A 25,948-nucleotide genomic window follows, 5' to 3' on the forward strand; every position below is an offset into this window, starting at 1 on the left:
CCACACGTTGACATTTTAGCTGACACGATATAACTTATATGTGGCTCAGCCTAAAAAGTTTGGGACGCTGTGTAAGATGTTAATACAAACAGGAATAATTATAAAATATCATAAACCGATATTCTATTTGAAAGAGAAAACACAGTAAACGCTGAAAGAGAGGCATTTCACTATTCCATATTGGCATTTCATTATTGTGGCATATTTCCCACTCCCACGCATCACCTATTCTTTTGCCAACAATATGCTTCCTTATGTATAATGACAATAAAGAATTATTGATTCGTATTCAGATCTGAGAACTACGGAGACCAGTTGCTGGATATTTGGCAGAGTTTCCCACTCTTGTCTGATATATCATTCCAGCTGCTCAACAGCAGGTCTTCTTTGTTTTCAGTCGGTGAAGGGTCTGGACTGCAGGCAGGCCTGTCCAGCACCCGAAGGTTTCTCGTCTCCAGGCTCTCTGAATCTTTTGATGATATTATGTACTGTAGATGATTGAATATTCTTTGCAATTTTACACTGTTGTGTTTTATCCTGGAATTGTTCAACTCATATCTTGCAGATTGCTGAACTTCTGTCCAACTTTACTTCTGAGAGATTCTCTCTCTCAAGGGTGCTCTTTAAAGTACCCAATCACGTTACTGACCTGTTGCTTATGAACCCAGTTAGTTTCAACATATAACTTCTGTGAGACGCTGCCATCAAATTCAAGGTGAGCTAACATTTTGCATGAAATAGTAAAATGTCTCTCAACATTTTATGTTTTCTGTGTTCTGTTGGGGGTTTAAAAAAGGCTTATAAGATATACAAATCATTACATTTCGTTATTATTTACAAATTTACACAGCATCCCAACTTTTTGGAGTTGAGGTTATAGTCCAATTTCTTTCATCGTGAGTTTGGTTATTGAATTGAAGATTTTACTTAAATTCTGTGCTAATCTGCAAGAATCAAACTTTTTAACATGTCCACTTATTTTTCCTTTGTGTGCAAAAGCTTATTTGAATCCATTCCACAGCTTAATATATTGGTGCCATGCTTAAATATGAATCACAATCATTTAAAAACCATGAAATATGTCATTTATATACAAAACAGGCATCAATGGAGCAGCACTGATGAACCCTCACAAGAAGCCTTGAACAACTGAAAATCTACATTATTATTTGAACATGTTCAAATCTGTTCTCTATATTATTGCTGGACCAAGACAATGCTACTCCTTTAGTACTATATAATTTGCAATTTCCTCATTAGTAGTAGCATATAAGAAATGGACTCGAACTGCTGATTCAAAATTAGTAGAAGAGCCAGAGCAAGTGCTTAGAAAAGCTCCTGCACAGCGAGTTTATGATCTCCTTCCTACCAAACTTTCCCTCCCATCATCACCTTTGTGCCAAGTGTCTTTGGAGGACATTCTAAAATGTCAGATGTTTGATTTAAACACATTTAAACTCATTTTCAGAGAGAGAGTTGTTTTTGTCCATGATTTTTGGATGATAGCTACCTTTTTTTTTACAGTCTTGGTTTGCATAAATACCCATTTGCAAGAAAGTCCCAGGACAAACTTCTATGAAAGTTTCAGCTTTAATTCTTCTCTGGAATTGTTGTTTTTACGTTTGCCTTTTTTTTTTCTTAGATGATCATAAAACGTATGATTCTGCGTCTTTTCACAGTTTTCTATTAAATCCTTCTTTTGGCAGGATGAAGTGTTCTTTTTCAGTGACTCTCTGATTTCCTCTCCGAATTGCCAGCACCCCAGAGCGAGGCAGCAAATTTGGCAAGACTCTGTTTGGGAACTTCTCCGACTTTGCAGAAACACCGTCACAAGCACATCTGCAAATATCTACACGCTATCCATGAGCTCTGCAGTCATCTGGGATTATGAGAATGAAATCTTTATCGTTTTAATCGCCATCAACATAAATACAAGCAGACACTGACACCGCTGCCTGTATTTCTGTTTCATTTTTGCTTCTGTTTCTCTTTCAAAGCACAATGACTACAAGAGGCATGCAGGCAGGATCAATGCCCTGCAGGGGCTGTTGGCAAAGACCAGCATTTTGATAAAGGCTTTTGCAGATAGCATTCCATTTTTCTTTGCTTCCTCTCTTTCTGTCGATTTGTAGATTCAGTCTTTCTCTGTGTGCCTGTCTCCCTGTCGCTGTGGTTCACTTGATTATGGTGTTGGTCTGTAGCTAGAGGGCTTGGCATCCAAATTAAACTCTTTTGCCCTGTACAACTAACGTGTCTGCAGAGATTAGCACACCCACTTGCTTTCTCTTGCGTAGGTGCTGCCATGCTGTGAGCGTTTTTGTCTTTGTATGAAGCAGAAAGAAGACAGCAATATCGACTAGCATGTTGTGTTTGTGATTCATGCTGTTACTCAGTTCCATAAAAGCCTGTTGGTGCTAGCTGTCGAGGAAAAGAACATGAGGGCTGATGACTGAATGGCTACATAGCTACTTCTTCCACAGCCTGCAACATGCACATTCTTGTTGACCTCAAATAGTTGACCTTTAACATTAGAACTCAGTCTCGTGTGTTCAAAGGAACTGTCCCTATCCTACACCCTTTAGCCATCTTCTCCTCACTTCTGTTTCTTTTTAATGACCACCTGAATCAGGAGGAGAATTCTTTCGCTGTTTTACTCTGTGTGCACTGGGCCTTTTTATTTTATCAGCCAGCACCCCCTTCTAGTCCAATAACAAACACAGGAAACTGCTTTCTCCGGGTGGAACAGACAGTACATGGGAAGAAGAAAAGCTTGACACCATTCTACGGTCAACCACTTACAAATGGGATCTGGCTTGAAGTCGACATGATGAAAAACATCTGTTGTATATTATGGGAGGTCAGTTGAATAATTTATCCATGACGCACACATTAATGATGGATGGCATTGAAGTGGTAAGCCTGTCAGATTCCAAAATACCCTTTCTAACAAGCTGTGGAGGGGGGGTTTAAGGATTTAAACAGCAAAGCCAAAACATCCATCTGTACAGAACCAACAAAGATGGGAGACTTCCAAATGAGAAGTGATCCAGTCTGATTGTTTTAGTGCAAAGCTTAAGATGAACCTGTAATGTGAAGGAACTGCAATATAAATGTGAGTGTGTAGTTTCTTAGACAGTACTGTGCTATTTACAAAATGACTGTACAATTATGGAGACTGCACCACATGCACAGAAAGGAGCAGAAAGCTAACATGTGATTACATGCCTAAGCACAGAGAGTGAGAAGAGTGTCTTTTCGTACGATATAATATAGCATATTCCAATAATCTATGCACCGTGTGCTTGTATTATTGTTCACTTAATCTGCTGTCATCTGCTTCCTCCAATAACCCAGCTTGATTTTATTTTTTGCCTCCCTCAGTCTCTCATCCTGAGTTTGTGACTCACATGTCCACAGGAGACCTTCTGTTCGCCATTTAGAGCTGCAGAAACAACTCTGTTGAAATCTCCTACCTTGAGCCAACTAGTTTACACAGCAAGTACACAATCTGTCAATTACAACTTTACCCACTAAACGTGGTTCCACTTTTTACCATTATATAATATTCTTTATGCCAAGTGATATTCTGTGAAATGTGTTGTCTTGGTACAAGTAGATTCACTAATTAAAAAGACTTTCCAGCACTTAGTCAGCAATATATTTAGTTACTTATTTTCAGAGAGAAAACCGATTTCTTATTATGATACAAGACCTGATGTAAAACAGTTGGATACATTCAGGATGCCCATTATGTCCACTCACATCCCTTATTGGGAATGCTATTATTGATACAGGCTTTGAGGAATAGAAGTAGAAGGATTTGGGGTTTTTTCATCCGCTACTTTATATTCACATCATGACCACTTTTGCACATAACACAGCATTGTTGTAGGAAGTACTCCCACTCATGTCACACTCACATGAAGCTAGAAGCATCTTTGAATCAGCTGAGGTGATTGCTATAATTAGACTCAATAGTGGTGCATTGTAAGAGCTGGGGATCGATGCATACACAGAGAGAAAGAGACGGAGAAAACATTTAGATCCAGGCAGTCATATAGTCAATACTATTAGCAGGGCACAAGAGTGGCTTACATTTCCAAATGGGAAAAGAGCTCTGACCCCCCTCATCTTCCTTCTGTTTTAAATCTCCTTCACTCTTTCCCTCCTAGCCACATTTAATTGGACTGAACAAGAAATGAACAGCTTCTCCTCTCATTTTTCACTGATCGGCTTTGAAACTTTCTAAGAACAATGGCTCTGTTGTGTCCCAAAAGCGAGCTTGTTGGTTGTCTCGGTTTATCTTTACCCTGACATGTACCTCGGATTTTTCTCATTTCCCCCACTGTTTGGCCTCATAATGAAATCGGCTGCCCTGCTTCTCAAATACATACATACTTGCAACCTAATTACTCTACACAATCCTGCCAGATTGACGTCATCTTTACATGTTAAGAGGCCCTGACTGAGGTCCCCTTCACAGTCCATGCAACCCTATGCATGCTTACTAAGTGGCTGGTTGTGTATGTTGGAGCTAATTTGGTGATACGGTACCAACACAATGTTTACATTTCTGTTCTAATGGTCCCTTTAGGTTCACACCAGACATTTTGTCTGTCTTTAAGGACAGGTTGGACTGCTTCATGACTCATCTGAATCCATGTCAAAACCCCTACTTTATTGCCATCTGATTAAAGGCTCCTCCCTCAAGCCCCAGCACCTCCGACTTTAACTGAAGACACATGGTCATCTTTCTCAGATGCAAAACTTCCAAAGTATCACAAATTTCAATGAAAGTTATTTTAAACAAAAAAACAAGTATTTTACATAACGATAACTTTAGTTACTGTTTAAATGACACATATGCTTTATTGCATACAAAAGTGTTACAGCTATTTTGTTACTAAAAGATGGCTCTGAGAGAAGAAGATCAGCTTGGAAAGAAGCATGATACAGATTTTCTTTTCCTGCAAGCTCTTTGATTCCACATGCACTAAAGATGCACAAATGAGAAAAGTATGTCATGTCAAGCACCCATGTTCAGTGTGTGAGTGGCAGTTCGTGTATGTTTGTATTATTAGCCAAGCTGGGGATAAAGGACCAGTCCCTGGGCATCAGTGACACAGGAAAAGGTATTTGGGGGAATCTTCTCCACTTCCAGAAGATTATTTTCCAGGTGGACTGAAGCCAAAGTGGAGCCAGAGTTACGAGGGTGACACACTGCCCACTTCCTCACCAGCCTGAAATCACAGTATGCAAACATTTAGGTTTAGACAGGGAGTCTTCATTCTCAAAAAAACACAGATCATGATTTTAAAAAGTTGTATATAACAAAATATGAGTTGTGGAACGATACAAAAGAAGTTTTCATTTGCATCAGACATTAAATGTGCAGGTATGTTCTTTATCTCTGTCCCAGCTCTAGGGGAAATCACACCAGCAGGATTGGATAACAAGAAGGCATTCAAGTTAAACTGAGTTCTAAATGCAGCCCTACCTGATCTGATTGTTGTCCAGTCTCAGCACCTGCAGGTTCTTAAATTGCCTGATGCATCGAGGGACCTCTCCCAGGAGATTGTTGTCCAGCAGGAGCTCACTCAGTGACCGATAAGATCCGACAAAAGCAAATTGCACCACGCCCTTATTGCTCAATGCATTATGGGATAGATGGAGAGACTGTAGGCCAGGCCGCAGGTGACGGAACGTGAAGGCAGGAATGTGACTGATGTTGTTGTGTTGGAGGGTGAGTTTACGGAGAGGACGCGGCAAATACATTGGGACTGATGTGAAATGGTTGTGGGACAGATCCAAAGCTTCCAGGGATCTGAGAAAAAAAACAAAAAACAGAAAAATCATGATTCTGATTATGAAAACCCTCAAACTAAATACTTGAAGACTGTATTAGCCATGTAGCTATATAATGCTTTGTTGGCCCATCTGTCAGTCAGACAATCTGGTCCAGACTGACATGCCTTAACACCTTACAAAGAAACCTCTCACAGATTTTCATTATCCTCAAAAATGTGGAATTAAATTAAAGGAAAAGTGAAATATTTACTTTTACAGTTTTGAACAAAATGAATGCATAAATATTGAGGAGCCAGAATAGTGATGTCAGCATGTAATCTTTTACAGGTGTCTAGGAGCAAGTTTTATGGTTACTGGACTCCTGGATAGCACTGATGGGCACGCAAAGCTGTGGAGAAATAAAAAGGAACACCCAGAGAGAAAATAATGGACCCTGGGAGGTGCGATGTAAGAGAGCATGGCAGTTTAAGAGGGAATTTGTAGCAGAGTTCCAGATAAGGAGTATGAAAGAATTTGGTTTGGTTTGCAGGAAACAGAATGAATGACAGAGACAGGAGCAGATGTTTGGGGCCTGAGGCAAAGATGCAGTACAGGGGTTCAGTATCTTTACTAAAAAATCCCACACAGATGTTGTGAGTTTACAGCACAGTTCACAGCGGGACAGGAAACTCATTTCATGCTCTTCACTGACCCCACAAAACAAACAAAAGGCTAAAACACACTTCGGTGGCTAACAAATGACCAAACAGACAAATGAAAGGGGTGTCAAAAGATAGAACGAGACTGAGAGGTTAGAAATGGGATATTAGGATAGTTGAAATTGGATGTTTCTGCATTTCTGCAAGTTACTTTCATAAGACTCCAGTGTTAACTCTCCCACATTAACTGCTGTGGTGTTTTTGTCAGGCTTCAATCTGCTAGATGACATTAGACAACAAAAATCCATCTGATCATTTGTGGGAAAACATTACAGCTCAGAATAAGCTGTGAGCTCTCCTCCTTGAATCTGGTCAAACGAGGTCCAAATGTGACTTTGGGGAACTTTAGGATGACAGCATTCCTTTCTGCTTAAAAAGGTGCAATAAAACATCAGATTAGCACAATCATAAATAAGTTACTGAATCCAAACTTAAGACTCAAAGAGCACAACAACAGATTTAACTCTAAAAAAGCTAGCACAAAAGGCCATTTTTGCACTCTTTAAGCTGCATATTGCACATTTCTGCACATTGCAGAAATATGACTTGTGAAAAAAATGGTTTCCACTTGAAAATCAAACCTCGAAATATATCATCCTATTTGTGTCTCTGTACCAGTTCAGACCAGTTGTCTGTTGCTGATTTGTATTCTAAAAATTTGCCAGGAAGCTCAGCAGCAATCCACCACTGCTTAGAGCTCCACATGGTATTAATGAGTAGAAGGACACATGGTCCTCTCTTCCTCCACCCTCTGCACTCCCACCCACTGGCATCAACACACAAACACACCCATGTACACTAGTGTGCATGCGAGATGACATGGAGCAGAAATTATTTTGTACACAGACAAATAAACACCTTCACAGGCAGATTCAGAAAGACGTGTCTGAAGGTGCAAAAAGGTGAAAATCCTAATTTTGTAACACATGTGTTGTATGTTCAAACAGAAAGCCACACACATGGTCAATCTGCAACATTGTTATTCAATATCTCTTAATTTCCAGAATGTTCATCCATGGTCCATGGTTTTGTGCAAATAGGTGTCAAGCCCAAATTCTGCTTGCCTTAAAAAGGAAAATCACAATTACAATACTTACAGATACACACATTTCCATCTGTGGGCTTGGCACAGCATATGCATGCTGGTTGAGGAACTTTGGCAACGACGCCAGGAAAGGTACGCCAGAGAGAGCTGCTGTGCCAAGTAAGCAAAAAAAAGACTAAGCCTGGACTTAAAAGTGCATTGATGGATCTATGATGGCAGGACATGACTTCAGATTTATTAAAGCAGCATGTGTGTTGAATTTATTGAAACTGAATGATATCTGGAAGTATTTAACACCATTTGTCAAATGCGTTGCAAACAAACTGAAGCATATTTGAATTCCTTTAAAGCTAAGGCTTTAACAATTTACTGCAGCCGTACTTTGTGTCCTCACTGTGAGTATTTGGATTCATGCTACGATTGCAAATAAGTTGTGTTTGTAACCCCTGAGGAAATCTTTATATTTGAAACAGAGATCGCTTAAATTCAGTCCAGTGGCTTGACAGCAGTGTGATATTTTAGCATAGCTGGCGTAATAATGAGTAATGGCATGTGCACTACTCCTTGTTTTCTTATTTATGTAAGCTTATTACAAAACCTGGTCCTGGGCCAATTACAAAAAGAGCTCTCAGTACAAGTCCTATCAGGCTGAGACACATCACAGCACAGTACTACACCCACAATTTTGGTGTGATGATCACCAAACTTGCGCTTCCATGCAGTCAGCCTGAGCGTGCAGCGCTGAAAAATCTACACAAATCTCCCACAACATCCTGTCTGCCAGACTGGCACAATTATTAAAAGCCATACAGACAAAATATAACAATCAAGCTAATAAAACTGCCACTTGTTTGAACACAGCTTCAACTTTTGTAGTATTAATAAAGGCTGTTGTGTTGAGCATTTTTAAGGTGATGACCCATTTAAGGCTGTTATATTAAGCTGCAGAGCGCGCACACACACACACACACAAATCAGATTACAATTATTTTCCCAATAAAAATGTTTGATGGCATATATAAAAAACAACAACTGAAAACACATTATCCATTAAATTTTGTCATTTCAGACATGTGGGAGAAAGGGTGTTTATGTAGCTTTAATGAATATAAATAATTCATAACACACTCTGGTTTTTAATGTGGAGTGTTGTGTCGGGTTTCTTGGCTGGCAGCAGTTATGTGACAGTTCCAGAGTTTTGACTGACTATGGGATGGAGCAGATATGAAGGCATTTAAAGCATTCATTTGAGCCGAAAGTGCGAAACAAACCAGGAGGAGGAACTGTGTTTAGAAGTATGAGTGTAGTCTTGTGCAGCTGTGTGTTTAAAGAAAAAGGCTGCTGTTTTGCCCCTGAGGAAAGTCAGAGATGACCAATTGTATTTGTATGTTATTGCACGAGCAGGTTATATAACAAGTATCTGGTTAAACGCAGACACACAGAAAAAATGGAGCTCGAATGTCCACAGAAATGGAAAAGGATTTTGGATTGGTAACATAAAAAATTTAAATATACCATAGTAGAAAACACTACACCACAAATAAAATTCCGGCATTTGAAATGTCATCTAAAATATGATACGTCATAAAAAAAAAACACTGTTATTTAGGCATGTAGAGTGATACTGCCCAGAATAAGAATCGTGTACTTACGTACAGTTTTAAGAACATATGCATATGCGTACCTGATTTATGAACTGTGACAGCAAATGTAAAGACACCTACAGAACAACACACAACGACAACACAAGACTGATCTAAGATCTGTATGAAACCTGGAATCTGGGTGACAAAACAGCTATGATACCTGCACCAAACAGGGTTCACATACAGTGGCATACAAGTGTTTTTGATTGAATAGTCGAGTGGGTTAAAGGTAAAAAAATATATAAATGAAAATGAATATTGTTTTATTGTTGTATAGTAAAACTGTTCCATGAAAAAGTGTGGTTTCTCCTAGAGATCTCAGCTCTTGGATGAAGGTCTCAGACTTTGATTAGCATGTTAGAGCTGTACTTTATATACATTCATTACTTTAAAAAAAAAAGGCGAAGTGATGCAAATTTCAAATGTTATGTCCCACCAAAAAATAGTCACGAACTGCTTTAAGCAACTGACTAGTGCTCTGAAAATGAATAAGTTGATCGACATGTTGACTCCAGAGTCTGCACCATTCTGTGCAGCAGTCTGCAAAAATATGATATGACCCACCTTAATAGAGGAGTCATTAGTAACCTGATAACCTGTTGAGTTTCAACATGAAATTTTTTTTATTCTGGGAATAAGTCTTGTGGACTAATGAAGCTAAAGAAGAACTATTGGCCCTAATGAGCAAAGATGTACTTGAATTCTAAAATGGTTATGAAAGAGTTTCATAAAATGGAAACTTCTCTGTCTGTTAAGCATGGGGATGGCTCTATCATGCTTAGGGCTTAGCAGCGTTGGGAATATTTCACTCGTTTGATTGCAGAATGGATTCAATCGAAGAGAAGCAGATTCTGGTGGCAGACATCACTCTGTCTCTAAAATGGTTCAAGATGTAAAATGTCTTCTACAAGAGGGGAAACCCACTCTAAATATGTTATGTCCTATCTTAGAGGTGCAAGTTGAAGGATTTTATTGTGACTTTTATTGTCTCCTGTCCTGACCTTAAACATTGTTAAGAATAGGGAAAAACCTAGAAAAAAACAGAAGGCTCGCAAGACAACTCAAGGGTCTCACAGAACAGGGAGACTTTTACCAAATCTACAAAACAAGAACAATCGCTGGCTCCAAAACATTTACAAGATTTGCCTTAGGGGTTGTTTCTAAATACTGACCATGAATGTGTCCACATTTCACTCCAGGTTCTTTCAGTAAAATGTAATCTTTGTTTAGATATAAAAGAATTATCATCTTTGACTTTACATGTTTTAGAAATTAAATCTGATTCTATTTGCATATGTCTAATAAATATTTTTGCCTGCCACAGTAAACATTATTTAAGAGATTATGTAATGAAGTTTGATTCTAGCAGAACAATCTGCCTGAGAAATTTCCCAGGTCCAGTTCCATGTAAAACTCCAGTGTCTGCCAGCTGTGGCCACTGCAGGGGAGTACAAAAACACAGGCAACAGAGGCACCCACTAACTAGAAACAGCACATGGCATTAAGCAATATATTTTTCTTTTATTTGTCCCTTTTTTTCTGCCTTGCTCTATTTTGCCACATGCCTCAGAGGAACTGTATAGTGAAAATACCGCTGCAGTGATAGTTCAACATACTTTTTACTATTATAAGTCTACAGCACAGTAGACAATTCTAACAAGGGTAGACACTCTTATTAGTGACCCTATACTGTGGAGTAGAGTTCAGCTCGAACTGAATTGGTTTACAATTTTGGTGTCTATGCAGAGCTGAGGGAAGCTCTTAAAGCAGAAGACCAGCTAATAGATCTGGAGTGTCAGTGGGAATGTTGCTGCTTTTACAACTAATGAGGTCAAGTGTTAGGGATCAAATATTACTGGAGTCAGAAGTCAAATGAAGTCTCTGGAAAGCCTGTTTAATTGGTTGTCAGTGAACCGTAATCTCTTAAAGTTTTTTCGATAACAAGGTCTGAACATTTCTTCAGTCAAATTTCTCCTGATTATACCCTCTCAACTTTATAACTTTGTACTCCATGCAGCTCTTACAAAGTCTCCACAATTGCCTCTCTTGCACTCCCTCTTTCACATTCCCTCTTCCCAAGTTTTCCCTGAAGCTCCCACTGTGGTTCACAAGGATCCCAGGGAGCAAAGTAAAACCCACCGGAATTCACTATATTTAAATAGAGAAAACACACATACAGGCGCACAAGTTGCCCTAAAGCTCTCAACCACACGCCTGCTCATCTAAGTGCACAAAGTCAGCCATCATAACTTAACTGTGTGATATGTGAGAATGTCTGTTTGTCTATGTGTGAGAGTCTGACCAGAAGAAAGAGAGAGTCAATGTCTGTCTTTGTTGAAAAGACTTATTGATACCATGTCAGACATAGTGCAGGAGACGCAGTGCTGATTTCTAATGAAGAACTGCATCAGTTAATCTATGATTAATTATAGAAATCGTAAATTATCACCGCTCAGTTGTTTTTTTTTTAAATTCATCAATGGGAATGTGTTGCTTAATTAAAAAGCTCCTGGCACAAGATCATTTAGGTTCCAAAATGGTAGTAGACTGCTGTCTTGTGGCATATTAAGGAACTACAAAACATCCAACTGGATGGATGGATGTACATACTTCAGACGGGTCCAGGCATGAGTGGCGATGCCTTGTTCGTTTATGTAGTTGTGACTCAGGTCCAAGACTCTCAAATGAATGCAGCGCTTCAGTGCCCCCTCTGTCACTTCTTCAATCAGATTTCCATTCATTTTGAGAACCTTTAAAGAAGAAATACAGACAAGAGCAACTGATTTGCAATGATCTGGGTACAACTCAGCAGTTATTTTGTATAAATCATAAAGCATAAATCTTTGTGCTAAACAACTTAATGCATTTTTGAGTTTGTCCTCATCGTCAGCAAGTAATGTTATGTCATTTACTTGCCCACATTCATAATAAATTAGATTTTCTACATTTCTATTTATACCACTTAACATTTTATTGATTCTCTCAACAGGACACAAGACAAGCACACCTGCAGAGATGGAGGAAGACCCGGCGGGAGGGAACGGAAGCGGTTGTTTTGCAGCTGCAGGTATACAAGCTTCTGCAGCGGCCTAAAAGCTAAAGGTGACACACTGCCTTCGTGAAGGATATTCTCCTCCAGCTCCAGGTTCAGCAGGTTTATCAGACCTAAAAGGGAAGTGAGAAATACCACCATTTTTGTACAAAATTGTGTTTTGTAGTGTCTATTTCTTCTGCAGAGACACAAGCTGCACCTTTGAAGCAGTGAGGGGTGAGTGCGCTAAGCTTGTTCTTGTTAATCTGGAGTTCCTCCAGAGATGGTGGCAACTCTGGGATCCTGGTGATCTGGTTGTCATCTAAATTCAGTCTCTTCAGAAAAGTCAAGTTCTGCATGACATACAGAGGAGAAAAAAAAAGTGTTGAGCGGCCCAAGACAATAAAACAAACAAAATGGATACTTGACTCGTGGTCCATAATTTTCATCCCAATTTGAGTTCACAGAAATTCACCAAATGAAAGAATTTCCATTCTCTGCATCTCCTCCATGTCATTTATCATGCTGTATTTTTAGTAAAGCCACTGTGGGTGGCGTTTTAGTGAGAGCTGCTGCGGTGGTTGTGTGAGTAGCAGTGGACAGAATCCCTGCAGTCACCCTCTCGCCAGTCCATCACTCCTCTGTCATTATGGCAATGTGAGGAGCAAATGACGAAAAAAATATATTCCTCCAAAAATAATTTCCTTTTATTCAACACATCATTGGCTGCAGCTGTTTTCCAACAGGTTCATCCAGCCAATACCGTGACGCCATATCAATGGTGGCAAGCAATAATTGGTCAGAGCGTGGTGGCTGCCTCAGTGTGGTCAGGATCTGAGTTTGGCCTGTGTTCATTCAGAGGTTATACCAGAGGTTATTCTTGGAGAGGATTTGTTAATGGCTTTTCGGCTCTCTAGTTTTATTTTTATGATGATGGGTCAGGTCTGCTTTTTATTTTAATAGATTTAAAGTGACTCATAAAACTCGTTCATTCACATTAAGCAGGCTGCAGATGCTCTGTAAGAGTGGAAAAAAGCTCCTCAGAACACATAAGGTGGAGGGATGAGATACCAGCACTAATTTACACTTTTTACATTCAGATATTTTTTTCTAACACATCTTGTTATGTTTGTTGAATTTAAGTCCAGACGAAAAATCATTGAATATTCCAATTAATATTTACCTTCAGTCCAAAGATCAACATTTATATATATATATATATGTAAAGACAATTCATAACAAACATCAGTTTTCAGGAGACACGAGTGTGTCACAGGCATTAAGAAAGACAATACAGGAAGGAAAACCTACAATTGGATAACTTATTGACTGCAGGTAGAGCAGGCTGAACTGGAACTGCAGGTCGGCAGGCACCACTTTGAGAAAGCAGTGTTACTCACAAACAGAGGGTTTTGGCTGAATGACTCATCGTCCAGTTTGTTGTGGCTCAGGTCCAGTGTGTCCAGATTCAGCAGGCCAAGGAAAGTTTGTGGAGTGATGATTCTGATGTTGTTCTCTTTAAAGAAAAAAATGACATGGGACGATGTGTCTTTAATGAAAGCACAGAAGCTCAGTCATACAGCCATCTGACATGAGTATGATGGGGTAGCTCACTTGGATATCTGTGGTTGAATTTTAAATATATATTGCTACAGGTAAGTACTTTTCATCATTTAAGTACAGAACCAGCTACATTCTGCAACTGACTAACTTCAACAGCCTTGAGTAAAAACCCTGTGGGGAGACCATCCAAGTTACAATTAATGCTGGTAAAGGATTACACCTTCATCATTCTGAACCATTCTGCTACGCACTGACACACATACACACCTGCCATGTCTATCTTTGTGACCTCCAGGTTCTGGAAGACAGGCAGGTGAGTCAGGCCGATGCCTCTGCAGCTGATTTCTCTGTCGGCAGTCTGACACTCTGAAATGTTGGAGTGTGTTTCTGTTTGATTGGTGGGAAGCTCAGTCGGCTCCTCCTCCTCTTCTTCTTCCTCCTCTTCCTCCTCCTCTTCTTCTTCCTCCTCCTCTTCTTCTTCTTCCTCTTCCTCCTCCTCTTCTTCCTCCTCCTCCTCGTCTTCCTAAAATTAAAAAATAAATTACTCATTACCTTAAATAGATGCTTTTGTGAATTAAAGAACTGTTTTAATTTAACCTCTTCATCATCATCATCATCATCATCATCATCATCTTCGTCGTCGTCGTCGTCGTCCTCCTCCTCCTCCTCCTCCTCCTCCTCCTCCTCCTCGTGTGTCTTCCCGTAACCCAGCAGCCTTCTCTTCTCCGCATGCAGTTCCTTCAGGGCAGCCATGAGAGTGTTGCTCTCCATCTCTGCTTTTCCACGTCTTCTCCAGCCCATCAGAGGTTGGCCCAAACCTGCCTACAATAAGCAGCAGGAAACCGGTGTTTACCCAAAGGGCTGAGTAAATACTAATAAACACAGACTCTTTATTCACACAGTAAATTCCAGTGTTTCTGCAGTCTTACTATTCTATATGCGATGGCTTCTACTGTAGGTGCATGTTTTCTCCTGCTCCAGGCGCTTCTCTTTCCTCTTCCAGCCTCCAGTTCTTTGAAATCAACCTTTCCCTGCTCCATCCTTAATTCTTTGTCCATTTGGGGCTGCTCATTCTCACTTTCCTCTTCAGGAAGGCATGAGCACCAGCAAACAAAAGCGGGACAAAGATTACAGACGTTGCAATATTTTCCCTCTTGAATAAACAAGAACAGGTCAAATATTTTTAGCTAACAAATTATTTACCAGCCAAAAGCGAGCAAATGTAAACAGAAAAACTGTAAAAGCTTACCGGTGACATGTGCGTCTTGCAACTTCCCTCCTGTGTCAATCCCTGATGGATGAATGGTGGCTTCTGTTTCAGGTGTCTCAGAGAGAATTTCTGAGATTTCATTCACGTCATGCAAAGAGTTTTGGCTTTGCCCCGATGAAATTGCGCCACTCAGACAAATCATCACAATCCATATTTTCCGCTGCACCTGTATCCATGAATGTTTACTCATTTCACGCTATTTCTATTGGAGAGGAGTTCAAAAGTTTTACCTCAGAGCTGCGCAGACGAGAGGAAAAAGCAAGTCCACAATATGCAGACGGCTGTGCCAAAGGGAGGAACCTTTGTGAGGAGAAGTCAAATTAAGAGCTTAGACGGTATACAACTCCTGAAAACTCAGGATAGTATATGAGAACATGAAAACTGAGAATGAAAATGACAGTTTCTCTGCTGTTGATATAAAGAGAAAGCGCAGCCCTCGGCTCAGAGTGAATGGTGAAATGAGAAAGTGAGACGATGGAAGGAATATCGAGGAGGTGGAAAGGTAAAAAAAATAAACTTTCACAGTGTTAATACAGGCCTTCAATCATCATACCGTGAAATACACAGACACGCCCCTCTCTACCTTGTCTCCTCTCCTTGTCATAACTGTCTGCTAACACTCAGAAAAGAAAGACCTATGTTTTGTGAAGATAATGAAACACTTGCAAAGAATAAACTGTTTCATACAGCAGTGTGAGATCATCATGTAATCTAAAACATTTTTAATCCACTCTCACTTTTGCATTTTGACTGGAGTGTGCCAGGAGTTTGCGCTGATGTTGGACCTTGTCCAACAAGGGGTGGGGTTGATAGACAGTTCAGGTCAGAGTTAACCATGTTTGGCCAAGCTCCACTAGCATCTACATATGAAAACTAACATGATTTCGAAGGAGCGAACAATGCAGCCATCTTTACATTCTGTACTGAACATACATACTGTTCATGAACTGTGGTGTGTGTGCATCCTCACACTCACCCTGGCTGAGAGTGGAGCCAAGATGGGATTCTCACTGCGGAGTGAAACCTGCTGACAGGCCCTCTGTTTGCTCAGCAACCACACAAACATATTTTAAATTTCTTTAAGATTTCTTAATAAGTTTCATTTCACGTAATCATTCGGGTTCACATCAATGGATCACATTGCAGACCAGGGCCACAAAAAGGTTTTTTTAATTTTCCTGCCCAAGATCAGCTCCTGAGACAGAGGGCAGCAGAATCCAGACATATTCCAAATGGCACACTGGACAACTTAACACTAAACACTGAAACACTTTGGACCTGATGTGCTCCTCCAAGGTAAACATTGATGTGTCCAGTGATGATTCGTTTCAATCTTGACAGGAACATGCAGTAATCCACAGATCACATTCAACACCTTCCTTAACCTCAGTCTGACAGCACCCTAAATGAACAATTTCTAACACAAGTAATGATGCTGAGTCACAGCTCTACTGCTTCTCCGGAGACACTGGTGTAGGACACAGTGCTTATTTTCATGTTTCCTGTTAGTTCTTAAATCTCTGGCATCTTAACTCGACAGGTCTAGTTTTTTTGGGCAAACAGAGTAAACGTGTAAATTTTCCATACCTTAAACCTCCATTATATTCATTTAGGCATACCAAGCCCAGAAAAACTACATTTTATTTTCTTGTCAAATATGCGTTTATTCCTGGTAAATTCCCAAAAATTAAAGCCACGGTGGAGTCATTAATCTAGTTACAGACAGTTTTACTGGTTCGCTTTTAACCCGATCTATAGAGCAAGTTCAGGGGTTCAGAAAGTCTTCTTTGAAAAGTTTAAACTTATTTGCTTCCAGAGACAGATACGAACTTGATCTACAGGTGTAAAATGTCAAGCTTTTATGAAATTAATGGAATTCTTTAAAACCTTGTGGCTGCGATAAACTGCTGCTTAAAAGAAAATGACTTTGTGAAAGTCAACTTGTTTTCTCAAAATTAACCTCTTGACTGAACTTGTTATTGAAGGAAAATATTTAAATAAGGTGAAACGCAGGAATGGAACATCCCAATCCAAACTCTGTTTGACAAAAGTCTGTGCAGAAATTTATGTTTAGACATGCAAAGCGGGAATAATCTAAGAAAGCGCTGCCTAGCATAGTGACATGCAGTTGGATTTTGAATCACTCCTGCATGGATGAATCCAACTTGACTCATGAGCCTCGGGGCTGTGCACATGCTCAGAATTTCTCTTTCTGCAAAACCAGTAAAGAATAAGTACATATAAAATGAGACTGAAATCCCAATAAAGCAGCTCAATCACATATATATGAAAATCTGTGCATTAAAACTATGTTTAGAGCATTTCTGCACTGTCGATGTTGTAACTGCTGCGTTATCAGACAAAAATCAACATAAGACCATGTTGGTGCAGTGAATTCAACTTAATGTATTATTGTACTGATCTGCCTCAGAGAGTAAGAAGCAGATGAGACATTCTGTCTCACACCATCAGTGTTGGATTCACTTAAGGCAATAACTCCAGTAAGTGTAGCTCAACTCAGCTGTGCCGTTTGCTTCAAAGAAACATTTGACACTACACCCCCCCACCACCCCAAAGTGTCCATTATTATAAAAGTTATACTTAACTTTTGTCATCACATAAACTGTTTAAAATTTGAATTAAGTTTTTACACCCCCCCCCCCCCCAAGATGAGAGTGCAATAGCAGTAGATCCAAAATAAAACATGTCACTTTCAAACCATAATATAAATCCTCTTTAAAGCGCTAAAAAGAGAAAATGCAATTTCAATGAATTTAGCAATTTTTTGAACATTCATCAATTCGAGGGACCAAAGTCTGCAAAACAAGCCACCTTTAAACCCACTTGCAAGACCATTTGGCTTATAACAAAAAGAAAAAAAAAATTTATTAAACAAAAAGTTTGACCCTAATAGTGGCATTAAGAGAATAAGTTCCAAGTTTCTTGAATTCATTCCCCATTTCCCCCCCCAGGACTGCAGACAACCAGCTGACATTGAGCCAGAGTAATTTAAATACCACACAAAGAACAAATTGTATTGAGCTTCCTTTTAATTTAGCACATCACAGCAATAACAGGATGACACTGGTGACCTTAAAAGCCAGTAACATTGTGACTGCGTGGTCAGGAATCGTTGCTGAAGGTTTAAACGGTTTATATCTGGTTCAACTTCACTCCAGGGTTGAGTAAAACCAATCGCTAGCACAACTCAAGCATTAAAAGGGCGTCCCGAGACAAGTACGGAAATTATCTAGTACATCAGATTAACGTAAAACAGTAACGGTGCTTTGAAAAAGGAGGCATGATAGTAATAAAGTAAGAAGGAGGAAAAGAAAAAAAAAAAGGAACCGTTGTTAGGAATGTGTTACAGGAATGTTGGTGTGAATGTCAGTCATGGCCTGACAGTTTACAACGAATCAAACTGTCACCACAACATTTACAGTAGTCAGGGATTCTGAGCTTCAAACAACACAAGAGGAAGGATTTAAAAAGAAAACTGGTCAAACAATGCCGGATCCTCTCAGGAGCAGAAGTTACCAGAGGATGCACAATGAGAGGTATTAGATCTACAGTCATCTCCTCCTATATGTGACAGCAACACGGCGTTAGTAAGCTGCAAACTCAAAGCCATAAGATGACAGAGGCTGATAGGTTTTAAGATTGTGGTAGGCAGAGACAACTGGGTTGTGATACAAGCACAAACATGAAACGCAGTCTTTAGTTTGCAAAGGTCTGATGGACTGCGTTGGCGATGTGCTTCGCGCTGATGCCAAAGAGGTCCAGGAGCTCTTGAGGCTTTCCACTGCGGGGAACGCCCGACACCGCCAGCCGGGTGACGACAATGCCAGGCTCCCCTCCTACTGCAGACAGCACGGCTTCACCAAGACCACCTGCTCAGAGAAGGAGGACAACATGAAATATGCAGCAATGCCAGAGATTCATTTCACAAATGCAAAGCAGCAACCACTTAGTTTCAGTCAAAGTGATGACATGATGCCTTAATCTGCAAAAAAACCCTCAAATTTTAACCCGAGGAATCAAAACGTTTCAGGTAACCACTGAATCTATTTGTACAAGCCAGGCAGCTCAAACGAAAAAAGCCATGTTCTACACATGAAAACAGGAAATGAGGAAGAGCCTCCTTTACCCATTGTAAACCGCACTTAAAAACCACCTGCAGCTACAGTATAGGAAGCCAATCAGTCAAAATGTTTGAGCTGTCCAGCAAGACTGATCTCTGCCAACGGCACAGGACACCAGCCCTGCTCCCGACCACAGTCTTACACAAAGACTCCATGATTGCCATGTTCAGGGCTTCCCAACTAAAACGTTTCTGGGCAAGCCAGCAGTCGCCCCCCGCCCCCCGCCCCCCCCCAAAAAAATCGCTGCACACTCTTGTTTCATCTACACCTCCTCCGGTCAATGCACTCAACACTACAACCTACCCTCCTTATAGTGGTCCTCCACTGTGATGATACGTCCCCCTGTGGCTCTGGCACTGCTCAGAATGGTGGCAGCATCCAGGGGCTTGATGGTGAATGGGTCAATCACACGGATGTTCTTTCCTGTAGGAAGTAATCAGAATTATACAAGTGAGACTCAGCAGCCGGTGACTCCACAAATTAATAATATATAATATATATATATATATATATATATATATACACACACATATACACACACACACACACGGGATATATGTATCCCATGAATATGCACATCTGTCCACTAGGGGGCAGTCCTGGTTTACCTTCTTTTGCCAACATATCAGCAGCAGTAAGGGCCTCATGCAGAGTGACACCAGCTCCAATGACAGTCACCTTATCTTTGTCTGACTGGCGCACCACCTGGAAACAATAATTCACATGATAAGCAAATTTTAGGCTCATTTTCTTTTTATAGGCCTGAATTCTTAGGATTAAAAAAAGTAGTAGAGGGATTACTTGAAAACAAAACGGTCATTACCTTAGCTACACCAATTTCAAACTTCTCATCTGGAGCGTAGATTACAGCGGTTTCTGGTCTACTGGTACGGATGAAACAGATTCCCTGAGAATAGAGAGCAGTGCGTTACCACATAGATCTCGTGAGGACACCTTATTAGATGTGCCACCATGAGGTGGGCTACCAACCGTTGTGTTGGCTGACAGCTCAACAGCCCTCTCTGTTGACACGGCATCACACGGGTAAAACACCGTACATGTCGGTATGGCACGGAACATGGCCAGGTCCTCAAGGGCCATCTGAGATGGACCATCCTCACCTGAACGCACAATGTTGAGCAGTCAGACACAGAGTGCAGCCAATCGATCCAGCAGATGAATAAATGTGTTTTGGTTCAGATCTTACCGATGGAGACTCCACAGTGAGACCCCACCAGGTTGACATTGGACTGGGAGATGGCTCCCATACGAATCTGATCATAAGCTCTGGAGAAGAACGCAGCAAACGTGCTGGCAAATGCAACCGTGCGGTCACGAGTAGCACAGCCAATGGCCACTCCGACCTGTAATTACAAGCAAATGCAGTAAGTGACACCTGATGAGATTAAGCAGAGATGTAAGAGCAGAGGCTTAGGTAAACTGGTCACAGGTGAAAGGCAGCAGGGAGGCTGGGATTATCAAGTGCAAGAATGAATAGCAACAGATTACACCAACTGGAGCAGATTATGGTAGTAAAGAGACGGTTACGAAAGACCAGCTCGCCACTTAGAACTTCAAGTTTCGCTCACCATATTCTGTTCAGCGATGAAACACTCAATATAGCGTTCAGGGAAGGCCTTTTTGAAGGTTTCTGAAAATGTAGAGTTTTTGGTGTCTCCATCAAGGGCAACCACTCTCTGGCTCGCTTGACCCAGTTTGGCCAGTGCGGTACCATATGCTCGCCTTGTTGCCATCTAAAAACAAGAGGAAGGGAATCAATACCAATCAGGGTTCAAAGAGGGTTAAAAGTTATCTTGGGGACTGATATCAGTAATCAGACAGTAGTCACGCTGAGACACAGGCATTCATTCATTCATTCATTGTTCCAGTGACCTTTGCCTTTTACTGAGGACAGGGGGTAAAGGTGCCCTAAAAACACCACTGCTGGCAAAAGGTAATCGGCTTCTTTTTATTTACCTTGTCTCCTTTCTTGTAAGCTGGGGGTGAAGGCAGGGAGATGGTGCTGAGGTCTGCTGGTGCTGTGTCATCACTGGGCAGCTCGGGGGACAGAGTCTTGTTGGGGACCAGGATCTGAGACTGCAGGTCAGCCAGGATGGCATCCAACTTGTCTTTAGGGATGGGCTTTCCATGCCAATTTTCCTGATCCTCAATGTCTAAAGTCAAAGGGTGGACAAGTGTCATTTAGCAAACCAAGACATCTGCAGTTGTGGAAATGAATATCAAAATTCATTTGTACACGTACTTTTGAGTCCTTTGCCCTTCAAAGTCTGGGCCACTATGCAGGTGGGTTTATCCTTGACCTGCTGCGCCTGCCAGAAAGCTTTGCACAGCTCCTCCACGTCATGTCCATCCACGACGTACGTGTTCCACCTATACAGATAGGTCAGCACAACAAATATTAACCCTGAACAAGGCCACCTCCACATCAATCATGTTACATCCTAAACTTATTAACTTAGAGGACCAAAGGAGGTCAAGTCCTCATGCATTTCTGAAAGTTCAAATGGTTGATAAGAGGATTCATGTTTAAAAGTTTAAAGACTTCACAAATGTGAAGGTGCGAGATGAAAGTTTGTTACCGACCCAAAACCCTCGCAGCGCTTGCGGTAGGTCTCCATGTCGTGCTGCAGGGGCGCAGGCTCACTCTGACCGAGCCGATTGATATCCAGGATGGCCACCAGGTTATCCAGCTTATAGTAGGAGGCAAAGGCCATGGCTTCCCACACTGACCCCTCGGAACACTCTCCATCACCCATCATGCAGTACACACGGTAACTACAGTGTGGAAAGAAGGAATATGAGGACTCGGCACCCCTTTCTAATGAGGTTACTGTATAGTCACAGACGATCGTACTGTCACTTTTATTACTGCTTCCACATACAAACTGGCTCCTTTGCTGAAGACAGTTTGTTCCAATAACAACAATTTTATCGCCTTAACTCCAGATGGATTTCTGTACCCTCCATCAATGTTAGCGCTAGCAAATTTGCTCTTTGCAACAATAAAAAGATCATTTGTAACATTGGATCCTCACCTTTGTCATCAAGTCTGACCATAATCCAAATGATGATTTAAGACAAATTTAAACTAGCCAATACTTCATTCAATCAACAGAATTATTAGCAATGGAGGCTTTTATTCCAGTGAGCCACAGGTTGGAGCAACTTAAGGCTGGCTTCAATGCCAAAATATCAGAAACATCCATGTATTCATTTATTTTGTAAAAATATCTTCATTGTTCTTTTGCGTCACTGCAGGCACCTCGACCTTTAACATATTACAAGGCATCAGGAAGCACTCAATACACCCTTGTCAAACAATGCTCTTGTTGAGCAATGCTATTGATAATCGGCCTTTACAGAAAACAGTCCATCTGGGACCAAAAAAAAGTGCCAACCAACACAGTAAACTTGATGCACTACAACAATAACGTGTTTAAGAGTAATACGGACAATTTGGATTCATTACACGTCCTGTTGAAAAGTAAGCATTAAAGACTTCAGACCATCCGATTGTATTCATTCTACTTTCGATACAAACTAACCTGGACTTGTCAAAGTGTTTGCCAGTATAGGCCATCCCACAGGCAGCCCCAAGACCCTGTCCAAGGGATCCTGTAGCCACGTCAACAAACTCCAGTTTCTAGGATACAACAGGACAGATTAGAAAGAGGCAGAAGAAGACTGTGTTCTGCATCCTATCTGAAGCAGTTACACCACACAGGGTTTCCATACTTACTGGTGTGGGGTGCCCCTCCAGGTCAGACTCAAGCTTGCGCAGGTTAAGCAGATCCGACTCTTTCAGGAAACCTGCTTCAGCCCAGGCAGCGTACAGGACTGGCGCAGCATGGCCCTAAAAAAAGGAAAGAGTGTTTCTCGTGTGTGCCAACCAGCTGCGGAACAGCTCAGCTTTGAACAGCATGTGTATATAAAGCAAGTCAGCTTAGAAGCACCAACCTTTGAGAGAACAAAGCGGTCGTTGCACTGGTTACGAGGGTCGTCTGCTTTATAGCGCATGGTGTTGAAGAACAGCACAGACATCAGCTCTGCTGCACTGCAGCATGATGTGGGATGGCTAAAGGGCAAAAACAGTCCATTGGTGACGGTTGATGGTGAAAATGCAAGAGCATTAGTAAAGAAAACAAACAACATCACGTGCATGCATGTGCCGTTGCATTCTGAACTTGGGTCGAGACCACTGAAGTGAAATCACTTGTTAATTATTCATCGAAAGCACTGGGCTTAGATCAACCCTAAACTACAAAAACAAGCCATTCAAGGAGAGCCAAGTTCCAAAACCTTTTGGGATACAAAGTCAGTCAAAAGAAAATAAAAACTGTTAATTTCACACACAACCACCTCAGGTTACCACATTTATGTTCCAAGACTAAAGAACACGAACAAGCTTGTGAAACTGTTAGTTTCTGCATAGTGGTTGAGTATTGTAATAAACACCTTTGGAAATTCAACATTACCCAACAGCTTCCCTATGTGGTAAAGTTTAAAAAAGAAAAGAAAAAAAGGGCCATTTGAACCATGCTGCAAACATGTCCAGTTAACAGATATACATCTGGGTCATGGTTAAATTTTACAACAAATATCCCAAACACTTGTTTACCCCTTGTTCTTCTGTTGAGTGATAACCTGCTGAAAAAAATAAAAATAAACTCAGTAAAAGGGATTTACAAAAAGAAAAGGGAAAAGAAATCAGATACTCAAGTATAACGTTCCACTTCAGACAAAGAAGGAGGAACACGGGGAGTGTGCTGGTTGTCAGAGCTAAAAAATGTCTTTTGTTTGAAGGAGACAGTTTCAGACCTTTTGTACACGTTTCTTATTCCTGACAATCGGGACATAATTCCCTCATTTCCTCATCCGAAGGAGGAAATGAATAGCCATAAGGAAGTGCCTGAAAAACAGGTTTATCAAACCTTCCATTCTCAAAAGGTGCCATAGTATCAAAAGAAATTACACAATGATGGATTTTTCTAGGCTGCAGTGATAAACTGTCCAAGCACTAAATTCTAGCCATGTGTGAACACTTGGCCAGTCGACAAAACGGATGTTAAGTGATGCAGAAAATATAGTTTTTGATGGTATTTTCCTCTTAAAAGCACTGTAGCTCGCAACAGTGTAGTTGCAAACTGGCTCCAAATTATCAACCTCCCCGTTCAAAGTTCACATTTAGGCGTGATGTGACAGTAACGTAATTAAAGCCAACAGAGAGGCAACACAACTGGAGGAATGTACCAAAAGACGTTGAGAGGTGACTGCAATCCTGGGAAGAGGCTCGGGGTGCAAAGGGCAGACAGACTGACCGATAAAGCTGCACCCAGTACTACTATTCCCGCTTGGACTTGCATCGATTTATCCATCTACACACCTTTACTTCTTCGAGTGGAGAGAATAATGTAAAGTCACTTCAAAACTTCTGGGCGCGTAGATATAAAAAAAAAATTCAAACGTCAGGACAGGTGCTCCTCTCGTTGGCCATTTTTGATTTTTTTTGGCTGTCATACCTGACAGATTTCCAGACAATTTCATGTCTGTGCAAAGTACAGACTTGGAGCGTTAAATTAATCACGAGACCCATCCTCTACCGCGACATTGCGATCAGCTAGCCAGTAAAAACGCCACGAAGTGCTACCGATCTTAAAGACTAAGTCATAACGCAGCGTTTAATGACCAAGCGTCTCGTTTCTTGTTTTCACATAAAAACCACCTACAATCCGACGGCTTTTCTTAGCCATAAACGTAAGACTCAAGTCAAACTGAAGTGGCCAATAGCAAACTATTTGCCCAATTACTCGCTGCTAGCTTTAGCCAAGTTCCAGCGCGTGAATATAATCTGCAACACGTGCAGCCTACCTGGGCCTGCTGTTCCAGCAAGCGTCAGAAGCACGTTGGAACATTATTATATTTATTTAATTATAAAGCCGAATGACTTCTCATACAAAGTAACTCCGAATAGCCTACCCGGAATTGGAGGCACATGTTGCCTTGATGGAGTTGATCCTTAGCTTGTTAGCGATGTCTTTCAGCCCCTGCACAGTCTTCTCGTCGGGTTTGTGGTAGCTAGTCATGGTTTCTGGAAAGGATTGCTTGAGAGTCGCGGTTTCTTGCAGAGTTGCTGTAGACTATCTCATCCACACGGCTGCTTCTCGGTGTCGTAGAATCTGAGGTGAGTCACGCCGTCGTTAGCTGCTCAAAGTTGAGTATGACTGGAAGGAGGAGGACTGACAGCGCGAGGAGGGGAGGTTTATGTCTGCACGAGCAGCCACACCCATCTAATCAAACGATTGGTGGAGAAGTGGTGGCACAACTTGTGTAGGGGATTGTCCTGCTTTTTCAAACGCTTTTCGGCTCGTATTCAAAGACCTAAATCTGAGGTGTTGCAGCTTGCTTATATGAACCAGTAACTTGCCAACACATTTGAGTCCTACGTACATAAAACCGGTGCCGTCATTACAGGAAATACAACGTGGAGAACTTTGACGTGAAGTTATCTGGGTATCTGTCAGATATCCCACCTACGACTTTGCAGAATTAATGAAAAAATATGGACAATCTTGCTAAAGAGGTGTGTGTGGGGGATTTCATGTCGAAGTAGTATGACCCCAGATACAATCTTTAACAAAAAACTTGATGAATTATCTGAAATATGTGTCCATCTATGTATGATAACGAGTTAAATATCCATACACATAGAAAACGTAACTGTGCC

At 41.0% G+C, this 25,948-nt stretch overlaps 2 protein-coding genes across 2 annotated transcripts; both read right to left on the reverse strand.

The window, feature by feature from the left end:
* Window positions 1-5,021: 5,021 nt before the first annotated feature.
* On the reverse strand, window positions 5,022-15,399 carry LOC140271659 (extracellular matrix protein 2). The gene is made up of 10 exons (XM_072366940.1): window positions 15,041-15,399; window positions 14,721-14,875; window positions 14,389-14,613; window positions 14,059-14,287; window positions 13,629-13,744; window positions 12,449-12,581; window positions 12,205-12,362; window positions 11,808-11,947; window positions 5,498-5,824; window positions 5,022-5,240 (listed from the first exon to the last, which is right to left on the reverse strand). The coding sequence occupies exons 1-10, from the start codon at window positions 15,249-15,251 to the stop codon at window positions 5,078-5,080; spliced, it is 1,857 nt and encodes a 618-aa protein (XP_072223041.1). The 5' UTR covers window positions 15,252-15,399; the 3' UTR covers window positions 5,022-5,077.
* A 2,696-nt stretch (window positions 15,400-18,095) lies between these two features.
* Window positions 18,096-25,458, reverse strand: tktb (transketolase b). The gene is made up of 14 exons (XM_072366213.1): window positions 25,201-25,458; window positions 23,182-23,299; window positions 22,964-23,077; window positions 22,770-22,867; window positions 21,808-21,999; window positions 21,467-21,594; window positions 21,181-21,377; window positions 20,793-20,957; window positions 20,411-20,567; window positions 20,194-20,324; window positions 20,027-20,110; window positions 19,812-19,908; window positions 19,507-19,626; window positions 18,096-18,951 (listed from the first exon to the last, which is right to left on the reverse strand). The coding sequence occupies exons 1-14, from the start codon at window positions 25,305-25,307 to the stop codon at window positions 18,779-18,781; spliced, it is 1,881 nt and encodes a 626-aa protein (XP_072222314.1). The 5' UTR covers window positions 25,308-25,458; the 3' UTR covers window positions 18,096-18,778.
* Window positions 25,459-25,948: the final 490 nt, after the last annotated feature.

The sequence above is a fragment of the Leuresthes tenuis genome, unplaced genomic scaffold, assembly GCF_036924035.1.
Source record: "Leuresthes tenuis unplaced genomic scaffold, fLeuTen1.0.hap1 SCAF_16, whole genome shotgun sequence".
Classification (NCBI taxonomy): Eukaryota; Metazoa; Chordata; class Actinopteri; order Atheriniformes; family Atherinopsidae; genus Leuresthes; species Leuresthes tenuis.

What these genes read in the sequence shown, in the direction of transcription:
- LOC140271659 (XM_072366940.1), bottom strand. Translation starts at nt 15,251, where the DNA reads ATGAGTAAACATTCATGGATACAGGTGCAGCGGAAAATATGGATTGTG. An exon ending in GCAAGACGCACATGTCACCG is followed by an intron (nt 14,876 to 15,040) that starts GTAAGCTTTTAC and finishes GCCTTCCTGAAG; the next exon opens with AGGAAAGTGAGAATGAGCAG. An exon ending in AAGCCATCGCATATAGAATA is followed by an intron (nt 14,614 to 14,720) that starts GTAAGACTGCAG and finishes TGCTTATTGTAG; the next exon opens with GCAGGTTTGGGCCAACCTCT.
- tktb (XM_072366213.1), bottom strand. Translation starts at nt 25,307, where the DNA reads ATGACTAGCTACCACAAACCCGACGAGAAGACTGTGCAGGGGCTGAAA. An exon ending in AAACACTTTGACAAGTCCAG is followed by an intron (nt 22,000 to 22,769) that starts GTTAGTTTGTAT and finishes TCCACACTGTAG; the next exon opens with TTACCGTGTGTACTGCATGA. An exon ending in TGATATGTTGGCAAAAGAAG is followed by an intron (nt 19,627 to 19,811) that starts GTAAACCAGGAC and finishes TACTTCCTACAG; the next exon opens with GAAAGAACATCCGTGTGATT.